Source organism: Blennius ocellaris (genome assembly GCF_963422515.1).
Source record: "Blennius ocellaris genome assembly, chromosome: 12".
Lineage (NCBI taxonomy): Eukaryota > Metazoa > Chordata > Actinopteri > Blenniiformes > Blenniidae > Blennius > Blennius ocellaris.
The window spans coordinates 5,018,488-5,039,930 of NC_137661.1; the positions used below are offsets into that span (position 1 = coordinate 5,018,488).

The 21,443-nt window shown below is 40.4% G+C and overlaps 2 protein-coding genes across 2 annotated transcripts; one reads left to right on the forward strand and one right to left on the reverse strand.

Moving 5' to 3' along the window:
• Window positions 1-3,422: 3,422 nt before the first annotated feature.
• Window positions 3,423-4,944, forward strand: cUnh1orf146 (chromosome Un C1orf146 homolog; the record flags this gene model as incomplete). Its single annotated transcript, XM_080505679.1, has 5 exons — window positions 3,423-3,488; window positions 3,628-3,721; window positions 4,158-4,323; window positions 4,633-4,711; window positions 4,813-4,944. The coding sequence occupies 5 exons, from the start codon at window positions 3,423-3,425 to the stop codon at window positions 4,942-4,944; spliced, it is 537 nt and encodes a 178-aa protein (XP_080361805.1).
• Window positions 4,945-5,096: 152 nt separating this feature from the next.
• Window positions 5,097-14,010, reverse strand: glmnb (glomulin, FKBP associated protein b; the record flags this gene model as incomplete). The annotated part of the gene is made up of 18 exons (XM_080505680.1): window positions 5,097-5,192; window positions 5,268-5,362; window positions 5,441-5,576; window positions 5,654-5,717; window positions 6,571-6,680; window positions 7,414-7,498; window positions 7,717-7,790; window positions 7,875-7,916; window positions 8,131-8,220; window positions 8,319-8,349; window positions 8,910-8,963; window positions 9,070-9,236; window positions 9,341-9,431; window positions 9,504-9,753; window positions 11,034-11,142; window positions 11,212-11,322; window positions 12,341-12,466; window positions 13,972-14,010. 18 exons carry the CDS (start codon window positions 14,008-14,010, stop codon window positions 5,097-5,099), a joined length of 1,770 nt encoding a protein of 589 aa, XP_080361806.1.
• Between the last annotated feature and the right edge of the window lie 7,433 nt (window positions 14,011-21,443).

Below are 21,443 nucleotides of genomic sequence, written 5' to 3' on the forward strand. Positions count from 1 at the left end.
TAGAATAGTTTTGTCTATTATTGGAAGAGATTAATTGGAACTTTTCATTATTCATGACTACTTTTAATAACTTGTATACTATATCATAACCTTCAAAATTTGAAGTGCAAATGCTTTCGTCAAGTTGAATATTACTTTTATAAGTCCATTCATTTGTTCTCATTTTTTTTTTCTTTTTAGATTGTTTAGTGTTTAGGTACATATATACTAGTACCATTTGTTAGAAACCATCCTTTAAATGGATTTCAACTGTACAATGCTTATTTGCTGCATGAGCAATCCCAAAGCACTTTGTTATGCTGTTATTCATATTCCCCCATTCACAAACTAATGGAGGCAGCTGTCATGCTGTCAGCTCAGTCCACTGGGAGCAGTTTGGGGTTCAGTGTCTTCCTCAAAGACACTTTGACACATAGACGGGGAAATGGAGAATCAAACCTTCAACCTTCCAACTGAGAGACGACCGCTGATCCCAGCTGGATGTACAGACACTCCTGAAGATCGTAGGCGCTGAAGGAATCAACTTTTCAAAGACAGACTGGTTACCGACAATCATTAAGTACCTTGTAAAAATAGGGCATCAATCAATATTTCTTATTTTTATAGTTCACGTTACGCAATCCTCGTGTATGTTAATAGGTCAAGTAGAATTTTAACTATGAAATGTCTTTATTTAGTCAGAACCACCACCTCAAGGGGGCGCCAAAGATTCATGGTGGTGAAGTCTTAAAAATAGGTGAGTCTGCATTGAATTCCTTTGTGCCACAAAAAATACTGTTGAAGCAGTTACATTCAAAGTGAATCATTCATTTACCAGTTCTTTTTTTTAATTACTATTTAAAAGTTTTAAAGTATAGCATGGATATGGCCGGATGGAACGTAAACCTCCTGTGTCCGTCGAGTGTCAGGCGAAAGAAAAAGGTGAATTTATCCAAGGAGAAAAGCTTGAGATTTTCTTTTTAGGAGCGTTACATAGAACATGGCTTCACTGAAGTAATGGAGAAAGTTACAGCCAAATGCATGTTTTGCAGTGAAAAAAAGATGAAGCACCAGTCGACCAAACCCAAAGAGTTGAAGATGTTGGCAGAGAAACAGTCGGGCTGGAGAACTCCTGGTGGAAATGATTTTATTCATCCACTTCTATACATTTAATCCACCTCAATCATAGCTCACCTGGACTGCACATGCCTGGAGCCGTGGTCGACCACAACGCAACCCTAGAAGAAGCTGATAGTGACAGTGGTGACCCGGGATTCAAACCTGCAACTCTTAAAATCTCTGGGTGGGTGTTTCTCTTAATGACAAACTTCAATCCAAATCGACAAAAAAGCTACAACTGTGTCCAGACGAATGTGTTCCTCTTTCATAATCAATCCAAACCTCATCATTTCAACAACTTCAGTCTTTTCTTTGCCAAACTCAAAACATATTTTTTGAAATAAATGTGACATCAAATTGAACTTTTGTCATTTCAAATGCTACTCCGGCTCTGTCTCGTCAAATGGTGACAGGTGGAATTACATACATTGATTACTTTAACTTTTCTCTTGTTGTTGCTGGTCTGGACCAGTGGGTCCCAACATTTTTCTTAAAGGACTAAGGACAATTTAGACCCTGTTTACACGACAACGTTTTCAACTGAAAATGCAACGCTTTCATTTTGTTTTTGGTGTCCGTTCACACGACAGCGGTTAGCTCCTAGAGCTGACAGTGGAAATGCACTATGCAACATGAACATATGGACCTTAACTTATTTGTGTTGTTTGTTTGCAGCGTAATATTTAGTGTGTGAGGATTACATGATTCAACCTGGCTTTGATGGCACTTCTATTAATGTATGTGATTGTTGTACTGTGTATAATTCACAGTGAAAATGGCCTGGTCTGGTTTTCCAAAAGCACCTTTTGATTGTTGCTAAATCATGAGTTATGTCCAATCAGTGTATGGCATCTTTGTGCTGTGAATTTGAATGAATAGAGAATAAAAGAATAGAAACAAAGATTGTGAGATTGTGTGCCTTGTTGTGTCTTCAGGTTATAGATCACATTATAGTGGCTCAAGCTCTATTGTGTTTCACATGAATTGGCCTGGATTTCCAAGTTTTGTCGCATCTCTATAAGAACTTACCAGACTCTGACAGGCACTTGAGTCTTTACTGATAACTGATCTATTATATTAATTTGTTGTACCCCGCTGCTCTAAGGAACAGTACAGGAAATCGTTCCTACCCACGGCAATAACACTATTTAACTCTTCTACCTCTGTCAGAGCCTCAATATAATTACTCGTGCTTATTTCTAAGTGCCCATCTTCCGTTCTGTGTTTTACTTTATGTCCTATACCCAGATATTTTTATATTTATTTTTTTATTTTTTTACTTTTATTTCTATTCTATTGTATTTTATAATATTCCTAGGTACCAGATTGCTGCAACAAAACAATTTCCCTTGGGGGATGAATAAAGTAATTATCTATCTATCCAACACCATTATGAGCCTACATGTCCATTATACTCCATCACCCTCTGCTGAATGTACAATTGGCTGCAATAAACTACATTTCACCAATTTACAATGCCTAGTCATATTTCTGCAGTTATTTTAGTGTAAGTAACTTAAACGTAATGTGAAAGTAATGAAATGCATTACAGTTCAGAGACAGTGACATTGTATTGTCATTAGTTACTTCCAAATGAGAGTAACTAATAATATAGTTTAATAATAATATATAAAAACTTTGGAAGTAATTTGCCCAACACTGACCATGATAACAATCTAACGAGGCTGTCCGGCCATATGACTATAGCATATTGTTTTCCTTGCACGTTCGTTATAAACAGCCAAAAAGACAATAGCACGCCATAGTGGCCGGGCCTGCATTGTATTCAGCATTTCTGCAGTTTCTGTGTAACAGAGCATCGTTTTCAAGACATTGACACTTTTCTGAACGGGAATGCAAAATCAATACGTTCTCACTTGAAATTTTGTCACATGATTTGTTTTTAATCTAAGTTTTTTTTTTTTTAACACTTTGTAAATCCATCTTGTAGTCGGTGTTGCGGATTAAGTGGTTTCCCTGTTAACTAGTGCCGACCTGGTTGTTGACACAACAGCAGATGTTATAAACCCGACAGAGCTCCGTAGCTGGAATGGCGAAACACCATTGAACTGCCTTTACAGTCCTGTCTCGACGTATTGTACCTTTTGTGAGTGTTAGTTTAACATCTGACGTTAAGGGCCGTTACAGGAAGTCGGTCACCAGTTAACATGGAAACCACTTAATCCGAAACACCAAGCAGGACGCCCTGGCACGCTGGTTTTGTCCTCCTGTCCTTATATCTGAAACCCCTGCTGTGTAGTTGGTCACCTGTGAGTTGTGGTTTGTTTGTTTGTGCCTGGTGACCTGGTCTGAACCAGCAGGTGATGGCTACATACACAGACAAACCTCCTCCCTGGAAAACCACCGTTATCATCAGCGCCACCCTGCGGGTAGGATTAGCACCTTCAATTAGCAACTAGCTCGCTAAGCTCCTGGAAACACCACAGAATGAGAGACAAAATCTCAGAAGTGGCCTTAATGGTCATCCCTTTTCAAACATGATCTGACTTTTAAGTGTTTTTGTTGCAGGAGCATGAAGTTAGCGGGATGCTAACAGCCCAGCAACACAGACTCAGACTATCAGACAGCATCCAGCCTGGAGCCATCATCTTCCCTTTGTCAGGTCTGCCTCGGTAATAAAACACCAACATCACCACCAATATACACATTATAATATATAATATGACATGCAATAATGTACATTTTATAGTGTATTTTTAATAATGAAATACTGTTATAAAGATGTAATAATGTAAAGCTGAATGTAACTTCCGGTTTTGCAGTTAAGGGAAAACTTTACCTTTTTGTTTACTACATAATTCCATGTGTTCATTCATAGTTCTGATGCCTTCAGTGAGAATCTGAAGTGTAAATAGTGAAGAATATATATAAGTATATAGATAGGTAGATATGATAAAATGGCAACAAAAAAAACCTCAGACCTGTAATTCCTAATTATTGCTTAATAGGTCACATTTGCTAATATTATCATATATGTTGCATATTGCACACAAATACTGTATTTCCTAAACTTGCTCCCTCCGGCTTTTATTTTGTAGGTACAGCATTTCTGCTGGTTGAACTCCCAGTCCTCCCAGACATGGAATCGGTCCTCATTGAGCGGATTCAGGAGTTTGTGCAGATTCACCGTAACTGCTTCATTGTCCTCTGCACGCCTGTGAATGGAACCGAAGGTCTGGACGTTCTGGCTCTGATTCAAAACAGGTAACGTCTGCATCACAACCCATGACCTACTGCACTGGCTGGAATCACAGCTGGAATCACGGACTCTACTGACTTTACAGATAAATACAAATAAACTAGTTCTATATGATTGGAAAATGTAGAACGTTTTCTGAATAAGCAGAGTTGTACTGAGTTCTGTTCAGACCATGCACTGATTATCACGGAGTTATTTCATCACACAAACAAGACCAATCAGAAACAAATGATGAGAGATCCCCAGGTGTAAAGTTACGAGTGTGTTTGCGGTTCCAAGATTGAATTGAGTTTAAAATGTGTCTTTCTTTTCAGATTCTTTGACAGCAATCTGAAGGTCATGCCTGTTCTAAGTAACGCTGAAATTGTCAACGGAATGCTGAAAATTGCGAAGGTAGAATTAGTGTCTGTGTAAACATTACTTACATTTCTGGACACAGTTCATTGTGCAGTTTATTGACTTGTGAGACCAACAAAATGCTGATTTGCCTGCAGGCCACCAGTAAACCGTATGTGGACCTTCTCCAGGACCACATGTCGTTGGCGAAGGCTCACGTGATCGAGACCAGTCCCGTGTGGGCGACGCTCTCTGGAGCGGCGGCAGGTGATCCGGCTTCTCCTCACTGACTGAAAGTTGCGTCAGCGTTATTTTCGGAGTACGAAGGAACCAACGTTTGATGTGTTCCAACAAAAGATATTGTTCTGATTTTGTTCACGTCCTTTAATTCAATGGACAATAACTACGCAACACGTTCCCAATGGTAGAACAACACGCTGCCTCAGTTGAGTTTGGTCTTCTTCTCTTCTGTGATCTCCTCAATCCGCACAATGAGGCTCTCCATCAGGTCAAAGGTCACCAGTGCACATTGCAACACCTGAGGAGCACGAGGAGTGTCAGTTGGCTCCGAAGACACATCCACAAAGTCAACGTGGTCTGAATGGGATCGTACCTGGTGCTGGACTTCTGGGGACATGTTGGACACTTTCTCATGTTTCACCGTTATGCTTTTAGCTACCCTGGAGGATCGCGCTGCGTCTCTGGCTTCTACGGGGTGAACAGGACAGTTTACATCATTAAATCATACCGAATCTACATCTGGGTATTTCTCAAACTGATTCACACCTTTATATTTTTGTTTGCGGTCCTCCTTCAGTTCTTTGAGTTCAGCGGAGTAGTAGGACCTCGACATGCTGATGCAAACACGGAGCATTTGTAGGTATTGGTCTTTGATCCTGATCAGCTCTTCCCACACAGCCATCTGGTGGTGGGCAGGGCAGTTTACAGGTTTTGTTGCATTGATCCACAGGAGGCGTGCACAAAATATTTGGGACTCACGTTTCGCCTCAGTTCTTTGTCTCTGATCAGCAGAAAGCGTAGAAGACTCAAACTCTCCATGATCCTGGGAGAATAAAGACGGCGTTTGTCAAAGGTTTTTGTTTGGGGGTCAGGTTTTCTGTCCAAACTCCTTCATTGCTCCAGTTTTCTTGACATTCATGTTGATATTCAAACCACATTTCTGTGTGTTCTCACTCAACAAATGTCTCCTGCGGTGAAACAGAGGGTCTTTCCCCGATATCGGTTTACAGTCAGACTTGCGTTGAGTCACTCCAGAGTTCATTCTATTGATTTCCAGCTTGAGGCCCCGTTTACGTGACGACATTTCACGTGATAAAACCTAATCCTTTAAAAAAAAAAAAAAAAAGGCATGTGTTTACACTGCAACAACAGACACACTGACAATGATGTAGTTAGTATGCAGGGCCACAGCACCCTCCAGTGGCCCTGCATACTAACTACATCATTGTCAGTGTGTCCGCTGCTGCAGTCGGAGGGTGCTGTTGCTGGTTTTGTAATGAAACCACATAGACGTGTGCAAAGAACAATACTCTATAAACTAAAAAGAAAATGGACAGATGACAAATCGGATGCTATCAGGGGTGAGTCTCAACTATAAAACTACTGATATGGACGATAGAACTAGAATACAAGTGGTACCAGTACGGGTCCACCATGTTAGTTTACAGGCACATGAACAGAAGGAATTATTTTCAATCACGACCGTGAAAGAATCTTTGCAGATACAGTGGATGGACACCGGTGTCGCGTAAACAGACGCCCCAAGAGTGAAGAAAGTTTTGCGGCTGCACTCATACTCGTTGTGTAAACGGGGCCTCAGACTGCATCAACTCCAGTGTCTAGAATAAATGTTAAGTCAGGATTACAGCACTTCATCGAGCCAGAACGTCACTCACTTGTCCATGTTGGTGAGCAAATCTGTGTCCGGGCCTTGTGGCAAACTCAACACCTCTCTGAGCAAAGAGAGGAAGTCTGTTCCCAGGAAGCAACCATTCCACTTCTCCAGCTAGAAGAGAGTCAACACACAGTACAAACATGTAAATGGTTCACACTGAATTCCTGCCGGATAAATGGGATTTATGTTTACAACTAAAAAGTATCAGCCATTCTTTACATGACGATGATTTCAAGTGAAAACACATCATTTCTGTGTTTTGTTTTCTACAAAAGTTTCACATTTAGAGGACAACGTTTTGAAAAACGATGTCCGTTTACACAGCAATGGCAGAAGCATTGAAAACAATGTAGTTTTTCCTTGGGGCCACTTGTGGGTGTTGTTTGTTTTTGTAATGAAACCACACACACGTGCACAGACAACAATACGCTACCAACGGTAACAACGGGAGGACACGGGCACTCCAAAGCACCCACTAGTGGCACAAAATGAAAAATACATCGTTTTCACAGTTTCTACCATCTACATGGAAACCGATATTGTTTTTAAAATGTTGCTGTGTTAATGCAAAATTTTTCTGAAAAGAAAAAAACAAAAATGAAGCCTTTTCTCTTGAATTGTTGACATGTAAACAGGGCTGGAGTCAAATCCAAACGTTTTCAAATAGTTGTATTTACACAACAACGGAGTCAGAGTGTTGTCAAAAAGTTCCACTGTGGGAGTTGCTTTCAAAAAGTTCCGTTTTCAGTGACTCTGAACACTTGGAGTGTAGATGGAAAGTGAGAACGCAACGAGTTTTGCGTTTTTGCTCGAAAATGTCGTGAAAACGGAGCCTTTAGCTCACCTTCATGGAAAGTTCTACTTGATTTCTGACGTTCTTCACTATGACACTTTCTACTCCTGCGTGTTTGCTGGTTTTTAACATGCACCTGCAAAATGCACACATGGAATGTTTCACTTAGTTGATTTGCATAGAAAATGTGCAGAAATACAGTTAAAAAATTTAGTTCAAGAGTAGATGAATGTAATAAACCACTCATACTGAATACAAGTATACTTGAAATACAAAAATTGTCAAGAGATTCTTCAGCTAAACTACAGAAATGTTAAATATTTCTGAAGAGCTAAAAAAAAATATATTTTTCACCTGAAAAATTTGTGCTTTGCTTCACCGTCTAATTTATCAATGAACAGCTGGAAGACCTGCAGTCCCGAGGTTCTCTGAAAAAGCAGCGGACACACTGAAGATAAAGCTGTGAAACACGTAGATTGTAATGTTCTCGTCAAGCTTTACTGTGGACTCACCAAGTGTTGCATCGGGCAGGCTATGAGAACAAGCCGCAGGCTCTGTGAATGTTACAACATGACTCACTGACGACTCGTATCGGTCAGTCAATGTAATCTAGCATCGTGAACACATCACAACTTTGTTTATGTCCTGGTCACAGTACAGTTTTTGTTTGTCTTTTAAGAAGGTAGCCCAACTGTTTCTACTGATTCCTGTAGACCAAGCACACACACACCAAATGTAGTTTGGCTGTACCATCCGGAGCGTCGTTACCTGCGGGACTCTGGAGAAGCTGTTCAGGGCCAGCAGGCTCACTGGGAGACTGTGATCCGCCACGGTTTCCAGACTTTTCTCAAACAGTGCCTGAGTAAACACTATGTGTTAAGCCCTTCAGAAACATGACGTCAAGTCTGCTGCTTTCATAGTTTTGTGACATTTCTGCATGTTCATGATTTTCTTACCAATCCTTTGAGGAGGCGTGACTCATTTTTGCTGTTAAAAAAAAAAAAGAAGCAAAAAATGGTGAGTGTCACCAATCGCTTTTTTTTATACATCTTTTCAACACTTTCACATGGTCTCATTGGTCCAAAAACATTATATTCAAAGTTTATTGCCACAAATCCATCTTTTCCTTGATTTTCCTCCATTTGAATATTGGATCATAGGAGCTGCATTCAGAATCTGCTGTGTCTGTGTGAGCTGGACTGGCTCCGCCCACACATGGCCATCTTGGGAAGAGGAAGGAAGTACTTCCTCTCGTGGTGCCATGTGCCAGAGCAGAGCTGCCTCATTGTGGGAGGAGTCAAAGGGGAGGAGCCCACCTTGATTGTGATTGGCTAACCCCCCGATGACACTATAGAGGGTTTGATTTCTGATTGGCTGCTTGGAGCAACACACTTTTTAAAACCTGGAACAAGCCAGGGAGAGAGAGGACACACTTTCTTCACTTCTGGGGCGTCGTTCCAGGTATGGAAACGATTATTACTTTTAGAAAATCATCAGAAAGTGAATTTTGCTCAATATGTAAAGCAATAGTTGAATGGACGTCATACCTGGTGATCAGTTGATCGATGTGCTCCATGTTGCACTGAAGAACAAATACAGGACTAGAAGAGCAGGAAGAGTTAAGGGTCAGTTTAGACACATGGAACGTTGTGTCGTGTCGAGTTGTGTGACTGCCAGTGACTGAGCATGAATGGATTCTCATCTGACCTGAACACTGCGGGGAAGATTTCTATGGTGATGAGCTGGACGAACAGCAGATAAGCCAGACAAGCTCTGGCCTCCTTGGACTGACTGTTGTCCAGCAGCACATTTTTCCTGGCAGAGCTGAAGAAGAGGAGCCCTGAAAACGGCTCTCTGATGGCGGCTAGAGTGACCTGCAGGACACACATAACTGGCAATGAAAACCCCTCCAGTCTGTGATGGGTTTTCTTATTGCAGAAGGTAGTATAAAAGTGATTTAAAAAAAAAAAAGTTGAACCATTATCTCTACTGCAAAGAGCCACAGTGGAGATTTCCTGTCTCGATGGAGTGTCGCCCCGAGCAAAGGCTCTCGCAAGCTCCGCATGCAGCTGAATGGAGGAAGAGGAGGTTTATCACGTTTGAAATAAAAAGAAAAACTACCTCAACAGTTGGGAACTTACAACTTCACAAGTTCCACCCTCAGCTCCTCCTCTTCAGCTGTGAGGCCACCGGTACTGCCGTTCCTCTTTATCTCCTCTACAAAGGGCCTGATGAAAGCAGCCAAGGCATTGCAGCAGCGGCACAGGCCGTAGTCGTCTTCCTCCTCCTGCTGCTGGCTGTAAGGCACCGGCAGCCGGGACAGCTGCTTCTGCAGAGCCTGGAGGGCCGAGCCCAAGCTGGCGGCCTTGTCCTCCTCCAGCTGCAGCAGGACTGTGAACATGAAAGAGGCCAGCAGGGGGAGCCAAACACCAGCTTTATCAAATAACAAAACAACAACCTGCGTGATCGAGCCAAGAGTGCATTCTGTTGGTTCGTTAGCATTGTGTGTGTACTCTTGTGACTTTGAATTATACTCTTTTATTGTGTTTATTGTAATTTACAGTTATTTGACTTCCACACGTCCTCTAAGCTGCATGTTTTATACTGAATATAGACACATGTCACACTTTTACTATCCCCTTGGGAGATTTCTTTTTTTTCCCACATTCACCCATCCGTGAGTCGCCATATTACGGCGCTCTGGCGAGCTGATGGGGTCAAGAGTCTTGCTCAGGGACCCTCAGAAGTGACCTGCTTGCTGTTGGGCTCTAATCTGTGCAATTCTTATCCTAAATCCACCTCCTCTAATCTCCAGACCCAGACCAATGGCAGCCACTTGTAAGGTGAACTATCCGTCCAATGGGAGCAGTTTGGGGTTGAGTGTCTTGCTCAAGGACATGTACGCAAGGGAGATAGGGAAATTAACCTACAGGCTTCCAGTTTGACCGCCACACTAACCAGCTGAGCCACAGCCGGCGCAAACACACCTCTTAAGCATAAATCTTTATGCAGTTGAGCCAATTTAAAAATATATTAACCACAAGCTGAATGCATTTGTTTCTGTGAAATTTATGAAAGTTGAAAATACTGTTGTCGTTAAACTCATGAATTTGAAATACTAATATTTTAATGTCTGAAAGATTAAATCTGATTTGTAATCTATTCAAGTGGGAAGTAAAAGTATAATTATATACTTCAATGCACATTGCTGTTCTTGAAAATAGAAGTCTCTTTGTCCCCATTACAATTAAGTACTTTTTTCTAACCAAAGATTAAGGCATCCAACACTCAGGTAAAGGTCAGGGGTGTTTTTCTCCTTTTTCAGCCAAAAATACTTGGATAATTGAGGCAACATCAAAGTCACATATTTGACAAATTCTGTCGACTTTATGAGGATGTACAAAGCCCTAATGTCCATATTGATGACTTTCATCACTCCAATGATGACTCCAGTTTTGTTTTGTGTCACACAATTGATGTAAAATACACAACAGGTCCAAGCCAAACATTAAATATTCTAAAATTAGCTGATTTCACACCAAAGAATTCCTTTACGTCTCCTCCCTCAGACTTGGGATATTTTACTCTTCAAGCTTTGCAGTGGTTCAGCTTTGATGGTCTTCATGAAGGACTCAAGTGAAGTTAGCATCAACACAGAGGAGTGCTTTTACCTGTTTGAAGGTGAGGCATCAGGGCTAAGATGGTCTCAGAAATGGCAGCCGCATGGATCCCTTCAATCAGCTCCAGAAATCCATGCAGCAGTTGACGAGGCCTGCAAGTCTGGACACCATGACGGATGTTTCAGTTTTCCCTCAAGAGACACATCCTGCCGTCACTGTCAGTACCCACCCTGGCCAGATGAACCATGGCGGCCTCACAGTGATCAAGACTCTTCTCTTTTTTAACCGCTTCATTCACCAGAGGTTCCAGAAGAAGACAGCCCATGAGCTTTACGATCCCCTAAAGCAACGACAGAGTCACAAACAACTGAATGAGAAGGTGCAGCCTGACACAGAGGCGTGTTCAAGTACCTCGTACTGCAGAGGCGTCGCTCTCAGTACAACTAAGCAAAAGACATGTTGACCGTAAGAGAGGCTCTTCAGTTTGATCATAAACACCTACTGTTGGAAGTTACACTTTTAAGATTATTTTGCGCAACAGGTCCCTGAAGTATCAGAAACTTCTGCACTTATTTTTCTGCGAGATCCGAAAACGAAGAAAAACACATTGATGCAGTAGAAGCATTAGTCTATCAGAGAATAAAATACAATGAATTCATCAGAGGTGTCCAAAGGCCAACTGCCAACGTTTTTATACTTGGTGGAGCTTGAAAGTCTACTTGACTACAAACGTCCTGAATAATTAGAAATTCAAATCACGTTGTTTATATTCGCCTTGCTTACGCCTCTGAGGTAGAACAAGATCACAGAAATCTTACTGATGGTGACCAAAAATGGGCAATGTCATGAAATGCAGTTCCAAAATTTCTGAGGCTGTCAGAAGAGCGTGGCTTTGTTTGCAGAACTGAACCGTTTGACAAAGAACGAGGACCCGATCAGTATCTCAGTAGCACTTCAGAATAATGCTGCCTCTGCTCTCTGTGAAGCCTGCGTTTAAAAACCAGGTGCTTCTCAATTCATGATCAATCATTTGGATCTCTTGAGATTCCACAAGGAGAAACGGCACGAGGCTTTTAAAGTGGGCAACACATGAAGCCCAGAGATGTGGGACAGCCAAGGGCACTTAGAGGAGTGTGGTATTAAAGAGGGTTATCAGTGGAGCGAGAAATCTGACTTAATATCTGCTTGTTCTCCCTCCACACCTTCGGGTCAGGAGGCCAGCAGGCTTCTCGTCCTGGCTGCATCTCAAATGTGCAGCATAGCCGGACTGACAGACAAACACTTTCAATCTGCTGTCACTTCACATCTGCTACAGGAAACACCGAGGCCGGAGGTGGTGAGGTGGGCGGGACAATTACCTGGTTCTCCTCATCCTGAATGAAAGTCAGGAGGTGTTTACTGTCACCTTCACTCAGGCAGGCTGAGCCCAAGTTTTTAAATTGCTGGTAGTCCTCGGACGTCAGATCTTCCTCTGGAGTATGGCGCTTTAAAAACACAGAGTGGATCAAAACACGTGGCGCCATCAAGGCTTTGGAATGGACGTTTCTGAAGCAGGACATGGACGGTGTATGTTAGCACCAGAATTCAGCCTAAAGCCTTTGAAAACATAAAAGCGGAAACGAGTGAATCCGAAGGATTGTGACATCTTCGTTGTAATCAACATTTACAACAGCTGTAATTAAGAACGCAAGTCTACATCATCAATCCCAGTTTCCTGTGGGCCCGGGGCAGGATAGTAGTAGAGTTGTAGAGAGCTTTATTACTACCCAGGGGGAAACACAAACTTACAACAGCTCAAGGTAAAAAGGTGCAGAAAGTATAAAATTAAAGAATTAAAATATGTAAACATATGTAGATATCTAACAAGAGCAAAAAAAGAGCACAAAAAATAGAATAAGTAAAAAAAAAATTAAAAAAAAATCCAGTAAAAAGGAAAGAAATCCTCTAAAAATAGAGTAAATTGCCAGAATTGATATACACATAGTGTAGATAGGTAAAAGCAATAGACCCTCATCAGTCCGTCACCGGACAAACAAACACACACACACATTCACACTGAGGGGCAATTGACTGTCACCAGTTAACCTCACATGTATGTTTTTTTTAGTTGTGAGAGGAAACATCTGGATTAAACCAACACACACACACAGGAAAACATGCAAACTCCACACAGGAAGGCTCAGCCGGTATTCATGGCCCCACTGCACCATACTGAAATAAATAGCCAAATAAATATCTATATAAATTATGATAATGATAATGATAATGATAATAATAATAATAATAATAATAATAATAATAATAATAATAATAATAGCTCCTATAACAGTCAATGTGCATATATCCTCAATCAAAAAGAGAGATTGTTCTAATTCTACCTGCATGGAAGATGAAGTATAAACCCATTTACAAAAAGTGTCCACATACATTTTGTCAAACAATGATCAAAAGTGATCAGATGTTTTTCATGTAATTTATTATAAATTGCAAAATATAAATTGCAAGAACAAGCTGATGCAGACCAAGGGGAATTTTGTTCAACATTTCTTTTTAGAAGTCTTGAAATAACAATCAAGAATAGAATGAATGAATAAATAAATATATTGATATTGTAGAGAAACCAACCTACATAGAGATTGGCGTAATAATTAGAGAAGCTTGATGTAATTCAATACGTTTTGAATAGAATCACCCAGCAACTTTTAAGGTTGTATCAGAAACTGGTGGACGTTCATGCAGGACGTCTTCAAGAAGTTATTTCTGTAAAGGAGGCAAGACGAGCGTCTGATGCAAAAAATCTTTGGACTGAGCATCAGATGGAATACAAACCGAGCTTCCAGGGTGATAATTGTAGTCAACGGGTTTTTAAAGTTGACTTGTTAAAAGTCAAACTACAGCAACATATTATATACGGCCATGAGTCTGATTGCTTCACCTAATTTAAAGTACAGTGATAAATAATATTAAAAAAAAAACTTCACGGACTTACCCATCTCTGGATTATGTCTTTCACCTGATTTTGATTCATCTTGGAGATCCACACAGGCAATCCTATTATCAACGTGGTTGTTTTGTTTCCCCTTCAGATCACTACAATAGTCGTGGCTGCAGCTATACATACGCTCATCGACAGTATATTTACTATCAGGATACAGAGAGATTTAGTCTGTGAGGTAAACCTCTTAGCTCTCTTTGTGCTTGTCATGTAAGAGGATTAAACCAAAGTGCTCAGATGTGGTCACAGAAAGTGTGGAAGTGTCTGGAAGGATCTCAGTTAGCCCCCTCTGACATGAATAGAGAAGTTAATTTCACCGGAAGTGTTAATATTTGGCAATAAATATGAAGTCATTACTGATCATTCACAGAAGGATTGTGTTTGCTGTTGTCGAGACGAGGATTGGTCACTTCCACACAGTCTGTGACGAACACAGACTTTAACTTGCCTCTTCTCATCTTTCAGCAGTACCTAAATGAGATTTTATCACTATGTCATCATATCGCCATATGTTTACTGCCAGGACAGTTTAGTTTTGTGTGTTTAATCTCCTCTTCAGTTGTAGAGATCAGTGTTTGTTTATAAAGTGTAACAACAGTAGCGTGCGGTGGTGTTTCAGTCAGGGCCAGCAGCCAGCAGCCCCCCCTCCCGCCTTGCGGCAGCACAGTGTGTCCCACAATAAATACACAATGTGAATCCAATGTAAGGCCACTACTATCCATCAGTACTTAATCCACACCAACATGACACCTGATCAACAACCACAACACATCAAGACACTGCAGCTTCACCATCACACAATTTTCCAGTGTTTCTAACAGGTTTCGCACGGAGGGGTTTTTTGTTTTTTTCCATTTTTTTCATGACTACTGTCATGCATGATGCTTGTCTGTCAGTGTGCACGATTGTATGGGAAACACCACATTACAATCAAAAAACTGCATCAAATGCAAACAGCAGTGCCAATCTAATCCAGAGAAAGTTAAACAATTAAAAAAACTAGCATCACCATCACTTGTAGATTAAATCTATCCTGCTGTAAAATGCTGCACAAAACCTTTGTAGGTCTGAGTTAGCTTAACCATTTCTGGTGTCGGCCTTCCTCTACTCACAAAGCAGGTCCACTATCATATCATGGATCTTGCTGTTAAATCAGCCGCCATCACTCCAGAGTAGCAGATAAGAACTGCGTCATCACCACCTGCCCATGGGCCAATCAGTCAAGCTCATTTCAATGACGACAGCAAGGCCAGCGCCAGAAACTCTGCTGGTCCTAAGGCGGTCCGTCAATAACACATCAAAATGTGATTGGCTGATGATACTGTCACTCAACATTTTAACCCAATAGTAGCATCCAGCTTCCATCAGAGGTTAGCAATGAAGTTACTGCTGGTCCCCAGCAGAGGTGATGTGTTTAGAGGACATAGGAGATTTGATCTCCACAAAGTATAACCAGTCGTCTTCTGGATAAAGTTGCTAAAGTCACTAATTGATTCCAGACACAGATTTCAGAATCACTTTTTAATCATTAAAAAAAAACAAGAAAAATTATTTTTGATAGGGCAAGCAGTGCCAGCCCTGCTGCCCCTGTCTGCACACCACTGAGTAACAATATAATCTGTTTCATGGTTTGCAACTCTACATTACAGATTTCTAGGGAAAAATCTACTTTTTAAGACTTTAATTCCTACATTTACCACCATTTGTCTCCTCAGTGGGACTGTTTTTCTTTTTCTTTTCTTCTTGATGAACTGGTGGTTATTTAAGCTGATCAGTAATTTGAGTAAGCTGTCATTTTAATTTACTCAATGACTCGTGGTACACGGAAAACCAAAGGGAACATACAGACATTCAATATATGACATAATCTACACCTCATCAAGAACAACAGGTATATAACAAACAACATGAATTGTTTTTCGATATTTAATAACAAACCACAAAGATAAATAATGATGCTGGACACAGAGGAGGCTCAATACGCCACCTTGTGCCCTGGATTTGTATTACATGACTATCAGGAAATATCCCAAGAACAAAAATCCTGTGAGATACCAGCACACACATTTTATTCACACTTAAGCTTTAGGTTCGTCTTTTACCGATTGCAGGGTCACTGGGCGCTGAACTATAGATATTTCATACAGCCGAAAAGAAATTAATTTACACACTGAACCTGCACTGTTGTGCTTGGTCGTCAGTGTATTCCAGAGTACTCCTTCAGTGGGAAGTACACAGGCAGCAGTGATATTGAAGCACTGAAACAAGCAGAACCACTCCGACATGACGTTGAGTGTGATTTAATGAAAGACAGTTGACTCTCATTGTGATTTGACATATAATACATCAATAAATCCCCTTATGACATGTCGTCTTCACTATGTAATTAAAAGAAGTCTGTTGTCCAGGGATTAGGAATGCCTTCCCCTAATTGCTTACCGACAACATATTGCTCTACTGTGTAAACACAAAGGCTTGAATCCTCTCCCCATCCTATTGTGTGTGCGCGTGTGTCAATCACTGATTCCTGCTGCAGCCTGGCAGCTCTCGGTGAAGGAGAAGCTCAAGTCCTGATTTGAGATGAATGGGTGATTGGGCGGAGAGTCGTATTTGAACGGTGGGATTTCACAGACATCTGCCGCTCAGGTTTTTCTCTTTGCATTACCTTGTGATGAAAAGCCTCAGACAAAAAGCCACAAAGTAAATAGAGCACACACACACACACACACACACACACACACTGCGGCTCCGTCCGTGTGTGTCCCTGATTTTAATTGGAGGCTGACAAGGTTTTGGTTTCAACAGTACTCCTGAGCACTGGAGAGGGATACACCAATACTGTGTTTTTAACAGACGAGGGCAAGTACTAACCTTTAGGTACTTAATACCAAGTCCTGATACCAATACTCATTAAATGCCAGAAAGCCTTGTTGGAGCCAGATATGTAACAACAACAACACGTGACTTAATGCTTCAGCGTTACAGTAATACTATACGGGATGTTTTATACATACAAGTACTCTGTGCAGTATCAGACCCAATACCAGATACTGGTATCAGTATCGGTACAGCCCTACTAAACAGTTTGGATGATGGCCACGATGACTTCGATGAGATGACGTCTCTTTGTAGTTTTAGGTGAAAAGCCTTCTGAAGGAAAGTCATGTCAGTTTGTTGTGTTTAGTGGAGTCACGTGACCATAAAGTCAATCATTTTCACTGCACCCCTGCAGGTTTCACATATATTATCATATATTCCTACTGTGCACTGAACCTTTGCTAACTTACTGATCGGTTGTCCAAATATTAAAATGTTGGAGCCAAGATTGTAAAGACATTTATCAATACTTAGCTGGTTGAAGTACCACCAAATACATTTTTTGGAAAATGTAATAACAGCAGCCAATAATATATAATAATTTGATATATCAAAATAAACAGGACAGCATTTTCAACTCTTTTTCTGTTTCTACAGTTTAATTATTAAAATGATATCTAAAATGTCAAATATTGTCATCACATTGTTTCATTGAGGAAACATAATGTGCAGATTTCTCTGATTTGTGTTTGAACTGTTTTATCATATTATTGGCAAGCTGATACGTTATTCAATTTATTACATTGAATTTTTATGTTTTTTAAAGAAAAGCTTGTTTGCCACCAGCAGTTATTGGTTTCCAGCTCGAGGGGGCGCTGTTTCTCCTGACTGGAGAACGAAAGAATCTGGAGCATTGGAGTCCTCACTCAGCAGGAGGGGCTCAGATTTGATCTTACGATATAAATACTCACATCACTGCAGTTATTATCAACAAAATCCCCAAGAACCTGCCTTATTGTGTTTATTGCTAAGTAAACAACTGCTCAAAAAGAACGCTGTATTTATGAACAGCACATTAATCAGTGTGGTTTTGTCAGATTTCACTGGAGTTTTCAACATCAGACTCCAATGTTCATTGTTTGTTTATGTATACGCTTTTTACTTCTCAGTAATAATAAACAATATACTAACATACTGCACTATATTCATTATTACTGGAAGCACATTAAATGTTTAGAGGACAGTATTAGTAGAGTTGAACATATGATTCACTGTGGAACAAATGATTCCTTCACTAAAAGGCAACCGCCAACAGGATGGTCTTCATTCTTTTATTTTGTAATTAGTCTGAGTTTCCACCAGTTTTCTGTGAGATTGTTACAGATATTTATTTAATGAAAACTGAAAGCAGTTTGACTAATGTTTTGTTCTGAAAGCAACCTGGTTATTTATTCATTTATTTTTTTAATCTTTGTTAGAATGTTATAGATTTCATTTATAAATTGCAGTAGTCTAATCCATTAAAAAATAAATACATAAATTGAAATCCTCAAAATACTCGGCTCCATAATTCTCACCATATTCTTGAGATGATAAAAGGTTACATTTATTTTTTCATTAATATGGCCAGTTACTTTTACATGAGGGGACCTTCCAGGTTTGCCTTTGCTTTTTAACCTCACAGATAATGAGATGACAGTTAGTTCTATTAATCTGAAATATTTGCTGAACTGAAGAAGGTCCAGGCAGTTTTAAAGGTTGACCTGCTCAATACAGTCACATAGTGTGAGTCGTTTTTGAGTCTTAGCCAAGGAAGGCATATTGTTGCTAAACGGTAGTGTACCCAGGATAGTATGTACAGTATATAGTGTGTGTGTGTGTGTGTGTGTGTGTGTGTGTGTGTGTGTGTGTGTGTGTGTGTGTGTGTGTGTGTGTGTGTGTGTGTGTGTGTGTGTGTATATATCTTCAGCTGATCTGAATGAACAGATGAGTCATTAAAATGATTGACAGTTCAGCCAATGTGTCGCAGCGATCCGACAGTCGTACAGCTCAGGAAGACAAACAGTTACTTTTTTTTACAGTATTACCTGTACTCAGTACTCATCAATTACTAATAGGCTCTGAATGCATCCTGGTGTCGTTGTGTCGGGAGATAAACTGATGAAATGTGACACGTCCTCTTCCATCTTTACACGAGTTCTCCTGTAACAAGTGGATTTATTTGATCAGACGGAGATACTTTGTGTGTGTGTGTGTGTGTGTGCGTGTGTGTGTGTGTGTGTGTGTGTGTGTGTGTGTGTGTGTGTGTGTGTGTGTGTGTGTGTGTGTGTGTGTGTGTGTGTGTGTGTGTGTGTGTGTGTGTGTGTGTGTGTGTGGAGCAATGGGCTGTGCTCAGGGCCGTCAGGTCACTAGTATCACATGTCTATTTATATTTATTTTGCTGGACGACGACCACACAGACGTGCAGCAGCTTATGGGGGGGAAATCACTATTTAGTTCTTGAAAATAAACTCTCCCACGGTGAAATCTGGAGGCGGAGTGTCCATTTTTGTCAGTAATTTGTACGCAAACTGCAGGAAAAAGCGGGATTGTATCATTTCAGCCGTGCGGCAGGTGCGTGCAGTATTTATGGAGCAGTCTGGTGTACAAACAGGCAGCGATCCTCGGAGAGGGAGATGAAGCCTCTTTATTTTCTCCTTTCCATTCCACATTTCCTTGGTGACCTCTTAGAGAGCAAGAGCTTTCTAAGTGAACTATTTATCCAGTTTGCTTCCCCCGGGGGCCTCGGCAGACTGCTGCCAGCTCTCCTGTCTGCCCCCAGAACCTCTCCAGGCCCTGCTGTGCTTGTCAAGAAAGAAGCTGCCATGTTTGAGGCATTCCCCCCCGGGTCCTGCCTCAGCCTCACCGCTGCTTTCTGAGCAGCCAAGTTGAATTTGATTTTCAGCTATTTGGTTTTTTTTTCTTTTCACATATACAAGCCAGATTTGGACTTGTGATTGCTGCTTCAAAGGATTTAAAGTCATTTCATTTAAAAATAGAGTGTAATATAATATAATACTGACATTTTACTGACAAACACAAAATTTTGGAGTTGAACATCCGTAAGCCGTCTTCACGGGAATTTGTTTGTGTTTACTAATTAGAAGGTATGACCCAGTCCACAACAACGCATCTTTAACAAATGCATCAAAATACAGAAGTTGAAGTTCTGTACTATGAATGCACATTGTTCAGGCTGATTGGTTAATATTTATGATTTCTACATATAGATCCCAAAATGTTTTGTGTGGATTCGTTCCTTTTGACGAAGATCTGACCAAATACAGTCTGAATCATCTGTTTACCCAGATCATCATTGTGTTATCGACTGTCTTGATACCCTGAAATGTACAATGTACGATACAATATACTCTTAAATGTACAATATATAATACAATATACCCTTAAATGTGCAATATGCAATACAATATACACATCCAATGCCGTAGTTTATTTTGATTTGCTCACAAAGTATAGATCCTTTATTTTTTTTTCTATTATTAAAAAGAGATTTGGATTTTGTTCATGCTATTTAAACAAATAAACAATACCCCCCCCCCCCAAAAAAAAAAAAAAACCTGACCATAATTAGTTTTGTTTCTCCCCCCGTGACTGATTTCCTGAGTATAAAACCAGATATTGTTCCACAGTCTGTGTATAAATGTTTATGGAATAAAATCCAGGAGAGGACGATGTATCTGGTTTTATGCTCGAACTTCAGTCACGTTCAATTTTGAGGGTGTGGTCAAACCAAAACTAAAAAAAAAAATCTTCTCAAACATAAAGTAACATAAGTTCGAATGTTGAAATAGAGCGGGAAATGTTGAACATCTCAAAAATGTAAATCAGAACTGGAAGCAACTGACTGGATTCCAGGACGATTCAGAGAGTTTATTACAGATGAAGTTAAAATATAATTCAGAGAGAATTCAGAGAGCAGCACTGTGTAGCGGAAACGTTTTCATGAAGAGACCCGAAGAATACAAAATAGACAGAATGTAGATGAGGCTGTACTTTGTCTCAGTTGGGACATGATGTCTTTCATGTGATAAACTGAGTGAAAGTGGAGACGAGTGGTCGGCCAAGTCACATTGGATCTGTGTGGAAGAGACACTGGTCATCTTCATTTCCTTCTCTTTCACAAAGTTCTGTCTAACTCGTCTCTTCATGAATACGTTGGTTAGAAGTCCTCTGTACGGCGCTGCTCTCTCTGAATTCTCCACGATATATATTTTAACTTCATGTGTAATAAACCCTCCGCATCGTCCTCCAGTCCAGGTCAATATCTCTCCAGAGTTTCTTCAGCAACAATGAAGGATGGAATACTGGAAATAAAGGTACGTTTGTTGAGAAATAAAGTTAAAGGCGAAGAAGAAAGAAAATGAGTCAAATAGCAAACATTTGATAGAAATTGTTTCACTTTGTTGATGACAAAGACACAAGTAATAAAGTCAGAATGTTTGGGAAAATAATCTATATTGTGAAAACTGAACAGAAAAACACCATGAAAAGAAACATTTTATAATTTTAAGTGAGAATATTGAGAACGTCAAGGTTTTCAATTTATTATGATCAGATCATGTCAACAGTCTTGCTTTTTGCATGTTTTC